Source organism: Lactuca sativa, chromosome 7, assembly GCF_002870075.4.
Source record: "Lactuca sativa cultivar Salinas chromosome 7, Lsat_Salinas_v11, whole genome shotgun sequence".
Lineage (NCBI taxonomy): Eukaryota > Viridiplantae > Streptophyta > Magnoliopsida > Asterales > Asteraceae > Lactuca > Lactuca sativa.
This window is the reverse complement of record NC_056629.2, coordinates 205980362-205988170: the sequence shown is the minus strand read 5'-3', so window position 1 is coordinate 205988170 and position 7809 is coordinate 205980362. Positions and strand designations below refer to the sequence as shown.

Here is a 7809-nt window from a genome sequence, read left to right as displayed (position 1 = left end):
ATAAATTGAATATTTGGAACACCGAAGATTTACCTACCATTTTAAAGTTGCAGCATTCTCATTTTTTTATTGATAGTAAAAAACTATATGTTACCACTTATATATTGCTTCACTATACAATAAATTGAGGTTCAAAATTGACTTCTTTGATTCTATTTGGAACCCATCTATTGCCTAATATCACGAGTATTTTTTTTGTATTTTTCTTTTTTTAAATTTGAATCCACCCATTATTAAATGGTCGGTAATTAACACCGAGTTATGATAACAAATAATGATAAACACCTTTTTTTTCAACTTTGAAGTGAGACTAAGAAAAAAATGAGTTAACTAAGATGACACAAAAATTAAATTAAACTGTTCTTCCTCTCAATGACAAAGCCATAAGACATGAAAATAAACATTATTTCAAGTTCTGTATATTTTTCCAAGTTGAAATAAACAAACAAGAAAAAAGCTTATTACCCTTTTCTTTTTGTCTTGTAATAATATTAGTATGAGATCATTCATCACATAAATCATAAAACTAAGTAAAAGGAAAGGGAAATAGAAAACGCAATGTCAACCAAACCAACCACCTAGCTGCTTTTCCAGGGCAAGAAGGGGCAAAAAGAGAAAATCCCTCCAGCAGTCAAACTTGGAAAAAAAAATACAAAATTTACAAATCGGCTTTCCAAGTAAACAAATAGAAAGACAAAGTGCAGTGCATAATAGTATTGTTAGCTGCTGCGTGAAAAATGAAAAATGAATAATTAAGTAAGTTTAGGAATTAGGGTTGAGGTTTGGTCCATGAAGTCTCTGATGTTTTTGAGTTCCCATAATAAACTTGCTTCGATGCTTCATCCCAATATGCCTGCCATTGCCATTGCCATAAACACAATCAACAGTCAAAACCACACAGTATAATAATAACTTCTTCTTCTTAAGTTTTTTTGTATTTTAATTTCATAAACAGTTATATTAATATACTAAATATCATCATCACAACCAAACTTTAACTAACATATGATTAGAAACTGTTTGACCAACATGACTTTATATATATATATATATATATATATATATATATATATATATATATATATATATATATATAGAGAGAGAGAGAGAGAGAGAGAGACTATTATTAAGAATAGGAAGATTTAGCACCTGCCAAGGGGATGGAAGTTGTTTTGTAAGTTGAACAAGATCAGGTTTTTGGTTTGTTGTATCAACAGTGCCCTTGGCTTCCTTATCTTCAGCTTCCATCGACTTTTTAGCTCTCTTCCTTCTAACTCTCTCTCGCCTAAAACAAAAAAAGAAAAATTATAACAAAAGAAATAGAATTGTCAAATGAAAACAGGTTAATTATTAGCTAGCTTACCAGTCACCACCAAGAGGCTGAAAGTTAGCATTGTCTTTGGCTTCTCCAGTTGCAATCTGCTGTGCACGCCATTGCTGAAACACATTCAACAAACCATAATCAATTTATTTTCACCATATTAATACTACTTAAAAAAAAAAAAAAAAAAAAAAAAAAAAAACAATTAGCAAACCTCAATCTCTCGTTGCTTTTTCTTCTCTAAAGCTTCTAAAGCATTTTCAGGTTCTTCGTCTTCCTCGTCTTCTTCATGTAATTCCTCTTTAACAGCTTTCCACTGCAACCATATCATATACTTAATTAATTATATTTCCCACATACATAATATTATTAAAAAAAAAAAAAGGAATTAATGTCATTCAATAGTAATCAAATATCACGTTGGTTCCACCTAGGGACATCTTTTTTTTTAAAAAAAAAAAAACCATTTTACCACTCAAGTTCCACTTATATGAAAATGTAAAAAGGCAACTTTTTTTAGCATGTTAGGCTATAAATAGTTTTCTGCAAAGTCTTGTGATAACTTACTTACAACAGCTTCAATAAATAGTAACCAACTTTGATCAGTTTTGTTCCACCAAGCAACCTCAATTTTTATAAAAGACTTTAACCAGTAATCAATTAAACTAAAAATTCTTTAAATAAGGATAATGTAATAAATATAATTATGCTTTTTTAATGAAAACAACATACACATGGTTTTCTGCAAACTCTTTGCTACTACTTAAAATTCTTAAATATAATATCTGTTTGTAACTGTATGATACAATTAATAAAGAACGACAACAACATTTCTGGATCTTATATATTAGAAAAACAGAAAAAAGAAAGTTTTATATGTAATTGATACGAAATTTTATTTTTCTAGATTTATAAAACTAGTAACATATGATATATTTTACATTTGATTGTTACTAAATTTCCAACATCTTATATATTTTTTTTATAAAACACATAAGAAATCAAAAAATAAAAATAATGTAAGTAAGTGTGTGGTAGCAGATAAAGAATGAGTTGGTTAAAAAAAAAAGCTACCTTTCCCTTTAAGCCTTTAGGTAAGAAGAAAGCAGAAACATGGTTACTACTATTTATTTAGTGACATACAAATATAGACCAAAAGTTTACCTTATCCACCAAGCCTGAAACCTTCTTATTGGATCTTAAACCAGGGACTGCAGCAACCGTTCGTTTTTTATTTCGCACAACTGTAAAGTTGAAAACAAAATTAATAAACAAGACAGAAACCAGAAAATGTTAATATTGTTAGATAGATGAATAAGATTCTACACTTGCCTTTAGGTTGAACCTTAGGAACTGATGATGATTCTGTTGGAGCAGATACAGTACAAGTTGCTGCAACACTTTCACTGCCAATCACTGGCTGAATTGGTACAGACCCTTCTTGTATGGTGTAATATGTCACATGTTCTCCAGGGTCCACTACTGAAGTGCCACCTGGATATGGGGGGTTTCCCACTACTGAGGTGCCATAATAAAGGGCTGTGAGGGGTGCTCCATTCGCATCTACAAAATAATCATGATTTGCAACAACTTGTTGACCATAGTATTCAAAAGCGGGACCCCCATATGCAAAATGTGCATATTCTTCTCCTTCTCCTCCGTATGAGTAAGCTTGCGGTGGAGGGAATGTGGCTTCAGGTTGTTCATCTGGCGGTGGTGGAGGTAACGGTTCATCGTCCGGTGGTGGAGGCGGGACCCATTCGTCATTCGGTGGTGGTGGAACCTCAGATTCTTCTTCAGATTGGGGCCTGTTTTGGACAACTGGTTCATCTTCAACCTCCATTTCAACATCCATGTCGTCATCTGTATCTGCTTGAGGAACTGCATTTTCATTTTCCTTTTCTTCTTTTTCACTTGCAGTTGCTTCATTCATGTTCTCTTCTACCTTCTTTTCTGCCTCATTTGGTGATTGAGAATGTTCTTGAATCTCATTGTTGATTGCGGATTCTAGTTTTCTCAAATGATTTTCAGAATGAAGCCAAAAAGGAAGCAATGATGATCCGTAAGGTACTAATGACTTAATGTCTGCAAGCCTTACATCAAGTTCAATCATCAGCTTTGATATCTCGTTGTTTTCCCCTTTCAAAGATTTTAATCTCTCCGATAAACTTTCACCAAGTTGCAAAAGACGTAAAGAATCAGTATGGTGGGCTTCCCCGTTATTCACACCATCAATTGTATTGACATAATTACCCTCGACCACATCATTTGACATGGTCATGATATCTGTATGGTTTTCAGTCTGCACTTGTAATTCTGGCCTACAACTGTCCTTGTCAGTGGCCTCAAAAACCAAAGGTTTTGTGGGCCCATCATTCGGTTGTGTATCATCAGAAGTTACATTCATCTCTTCAACTTCTGTAACAGATTGAGGATCATAGGCTGGTTCATTTCCTTGAACCAGGTCAACAGGGACTTCCCAAGAAGTTTGACCAGTCGCAATGTTCCAGTAGTAATATGAATTACTCTCCTCATGCAACACCATTTTCCATCCTGAATCCATATTTTCTGTTTGTGTGTCGGATGTCCATGACATAGTTGTCTGCTCCACTTCATCCATGTCTTTGTGTGAGGGCAAAACTATATCATCTTCAACAACACCATTTTCTTCCACATCCAATGAAGAAGAGTGCTCTTTGTTCTCTTGATCAGGTTTTTCACAAGTAATATTTTCATCTTTATCTACTTCTGTACCCTCATGACTTTCTGCCTTTACCTGCCATAAGAAAAGCATGATTGGTACTTAAATATATTTACCACAACCAATTGAAAACTAGACATTCCAAAACACACCTGTTCATCAAGCTCGGCTGGTGAATTCTCTCTAGTATCATGGCTGATTTCTTTACCAGATTCTTCCTCCAATTCCTCATCGCTATATTGTCCAAGCAACAAAAGAGGATTTTCTGGCTTTTGACCTGAAAAGAAAGATGCTAATATGTCAAACATCAGAACAACAAAAATATGTGGGAGTGTAACTGTGGTTAGTTACAACTAATCTTCTAATGGATACTTAACAGAAACTTCTCATATTGGCCTAAACTAAGAACAAAAACAAGTGTGAAAAAAATGCGATTAATTTTGGCGAATGAACTTTGTAATTGCCACCTGCAACATTGAAAATGAGTTAGTAATTTAGAATAAAAACAAAAAGGCAAGAAACATACGAACCACAAGTCTTGTTGAAATGTCGTAGTAACATGTGAGGAATTTCAATCAAAGAAACACTGTGGCAATGTTGAACAGGCTCAGATGACCAATTGAGTTCCCAATACCACAGCCACCTAACATTCTGAAAGGAATATCTTGGGAGAGCAAACATGGTTTGCTTAAAGTAAACATCAACCAATACAATGACGCCCTCTACAAAGATCAGTCCGTGGAGAAAAATTGATGGAACCCACCTGAAGAAGATGGTGAATCGGGTGAACCAGCATGATTTTTTGAATTGCCGCCACCTTCAACGTCTTCTTTGTTGGACGAATCACCAAAATCTCCTATAAAAATCAGTAAGGGCAATGAAAATTAAAGCCAACTTTGATATAAACAGGCCCTGGCATTAAATCATCGATCTTTTAAGCTTAAATTTTCATGATTTTTGATGAATCTAAATTTGAATTTCCAAACAAGATTGGGGCGGGAGCTAAAACCGTCGGAATATATTCGAATAAATCACTAACTCGGTCTCAAAGATTAGCTCCAGTTCAAATGACTCGCACAAGTTGAGAGCATAACAATAAGAAACTAACTAATCGTCTTCGCAATCTCATCAACTAAAATTGTACGCTACGTCGTTTAACTATATAGATAATCAACTACAGAAATTGAAATAATCAAACAGGTAGAAGGAACATACGACACGATTACCAGAGGGTTCCGCCATAAGATCGAGTTTTACTCTTCTATTAACTGCAGTCTTCGCCGCCAGTCTACGCTCCTTTCTCTTTCCCATGAAGAATTAAAAAGTTCCACTGACAAACTTTCTGAATTTGATGAAATCTCGTTGTCCAATTTTAACCTAGGGCTAGTTTGTTCGCAGAGGAGATCGGATACTTTATCAAGTGCATAAGACGATACTCTCTGTTCTTTGCGTTGGCTTATATTTATAGTCCACATACACTATAAAGATTTCTCTTTTGGGCTTTTATTTGAGTGTCTATGGGCTATCGAAGCCCTAAGACCCAAAGAGATATTGGTCTTAACGTCATTTGGCCCATAAAATAGTGTAAATCGGCTTGTATTATTGCTATTGTAAGAGGTTAAATAAATATATATAATCTACCGATTATATTTACCGATATCTTAAAAGAAGAGGGGACCTAAATGGCAAGGAGAACCAAAAGGGTTTCTAGTTTAAGTTTGATCGTAGGTGAAATAGTTTAAGAATAATTTAATTAATATATACCAGGTTACAACCCGTATCCGTAGAAATCACGGTTGGTATGATTAAAATAAATATACTAGATAAAAATAATAACAAATGTCAAAAAAAGAATATTAGTGCATAGTCGTTTGTAAGCAATTATGAATGAATTTGTTAAGTAAAATAAATATAATACTTTATCATAATTTCAAAAATGTTATTAGTATATGATTTTATATTTTTAAATTTTGAATTGAAGTTGATTTGTTACCAAAATAAGAAAATTATAGAAATCCTAGAAAATGTCACGTATCAAAAAGACATGCTAAAAAATGGACATAAAATGGCAAGGAGAATATTGTTTTTAAAGTGCACCATTAAAATAATAGAAATAAATTTCTTTCTTAAATTTAAATAATTCTAATTTTTACCACATCTAAATATAATTCATCCAGCGAAACTAATGTTTTTTTTTTCTGAAAACAATCATCGCATATTTTGATTTCTTTCTTAAATTCAAATAATTCTAATTTTTACGACATCTAAATATAATTCATCTAGCAAAACTAATATTTTTTTTTCTGAAAGCAATCATTGCATATTTTGATTTCTTTCTTAAATTTAAATAATTCTAATTTTTACAACATTTAAATATAGTTCATCCAACAAAACTAATATTTTTTTCTGAAAACAATCATCGCATATTTTGCATAACTTAATTTCGTATTAATTTGAGTAATTATTTATATCTATTTAGATTTATTTGATTATTTATATTTTTTGTATATTTTATACACAATAGTTTTTTTAAATACATAACAAATTGTGCTTTAAAATGTTATATTGTATAATTTTATAAAGTGTAATCCACTTGTTGTCAGATGAGAGCCCGAAGGGAACTTTCCCGGCGATTTGTGATCTTGGGAGATGTCCTTTACAAAAGGTCACTCGTCTTTCCGAAATAAGGAGCACACATTGTTGAACAAGCTCATTCAAGTGGTTGCAGAGGACACACATTAAGAAAATCATGATCCAAGGTCCCCTGTTAAAAGTAAGGGTGTCAAACGATGCCAGTAATATAAACTCTTTTTATTTGATGGAATTTGCTTTCAAAATGTTGCATCATGTTGAATGGCGGATCCATTGTCTACCCTCAAGGTAAAACCCCGAATGAAAAAAATTATTATATATAGAGAAAAATTATTGTGTAGGAACATGGCTTTTTATCTAAAAGCTCACATTAATCATTGTCCTGAAAAAAAAACATAGAAAATATTGAAAATAAATGTCAATGTTCCACTTTATGACATCATAACCAAACAATTGGAACTTAGAACAAACAGAAAATTATATTTTATTTTTTATTTTCTAATACAACATATAACTTGCCAAAAATATTACACACAGTAGACATAAGGTCTTTTAACTACATAAACAAAAACCTCATCACATTTATTATCCATAACAAAGAAAAAGAAACAATCTAAGCATTTGTCACCAAAAAATGTCTTCTTTCTTGCAAAACAGCATATCACAAATTGATAAAATTTAGGAGACAATCAAAAGAAAAAAAAAATGAAACAAAGTTATTGAAAGAAAACATGCACATGTGTTATGATGTAACACATAAAAGAATAAAACAAAGATATCATTTCATTTTCACTCAACTAATTAGCAATGCAATAAATGATTGCTTAGTAAATAATTCTATATTATTGATTGTCTAATTTGCTAACTTCTTCATTTGCATTAAGGACTGATGTTTGTTCGTCAAAGTGAATGCGAATAACAAATTTACCTTCAATTTGCTATAGAGTACTCCATGTTTTATATTAAGGAGGGAGTATGTATCCAACATTAAGGGGATGTTTGGCTTAGCTTTTGAGAAGCCAAAAGATCTTTTAGAAAAAGATAGAAGCCAAAAGATGTTTGGCAAAACAATTTTAAAACCTACTTTTGGATTTTTGATAGAAGGAAAATCAACTTTTTGGAAAAGTTAGGAAATCCTGACTTTTTGCAACTTTTCCAAAAAGGACTTTTGGCCCTTAAAAAGCTAAGCCAAGCA

The 7809-nt window shown here is 32.2% G+C and overlaps 1 protein-coding gene across 5 annotated transcripts; it reads right to left on the bottom strand.

The window, feature by feature from the left end:
* Positions 1-559: 559 nt before the first annotated feature.
* Positions 560-5525, bottom strand: LOC111876068 (uncharacterized). 5 transcript variants are annotated; one of them, XM_023872597.3, is made up of 9 exons: positions 5238-5525; positions 4553-4878; positions 4175-4299; positions 2654-4097; positions 2486-2565; positions 1536-1637; positions 1364-1437; positions 1150-1285; positions 560-853 (listed from the first exon to the last, which is right to left on the bottom strand). In XM_023872597.3, exons 2-9 carry the CDS (start codon positions 4701-4703, stop codon positions 770-772), a joined length of 2196 nt encoding a protein of 731 aa, XP_023728365.1. In that variant the 5' UTR covers positions 4704-4878; positions 5238-5525; the 3' UTR covers positions 560-769. The 5 variants fall into 5 exon arrangements, with proteins under 5 accessions (XP_023728365.1, XP_023728363.1, XP_023728364.1 ...); XM_023872595.3 differs by having other exon boundaries at positions 4786-4878; positions 5249-5525; XM_023872596.2 differs by having other exon boundaries at positions 5249-5305.
* Positions 5526-7809: the final 2284 nt, after the last annotated feature.

Bases quoted from the DNA above. Each gene is read 5' to 3' on its own strand.
- LOC111876068 (XM_023872595.3), bottom strand. From the start codon at position 5,333: ATGGGAAAGAGAAAGGAGCGTAGACTGGCGGCGAAGACTGCAGTTAAT. The intron at 4,300-4,785 runs GTGGGTTCCATC...CTTTCTTTTCAG, and splicing joins CGATTCACCATCTTCTTCAG to GTCAAAAGCCAGAAAATCCT. The intron at 1,438-1,535 runs GTTTGCTAATTG...AATGTGTTTCAG, and splicing joins AAAAGCAACGAGAGATTGAG to CAATGGCGTGCACAGCAGAT.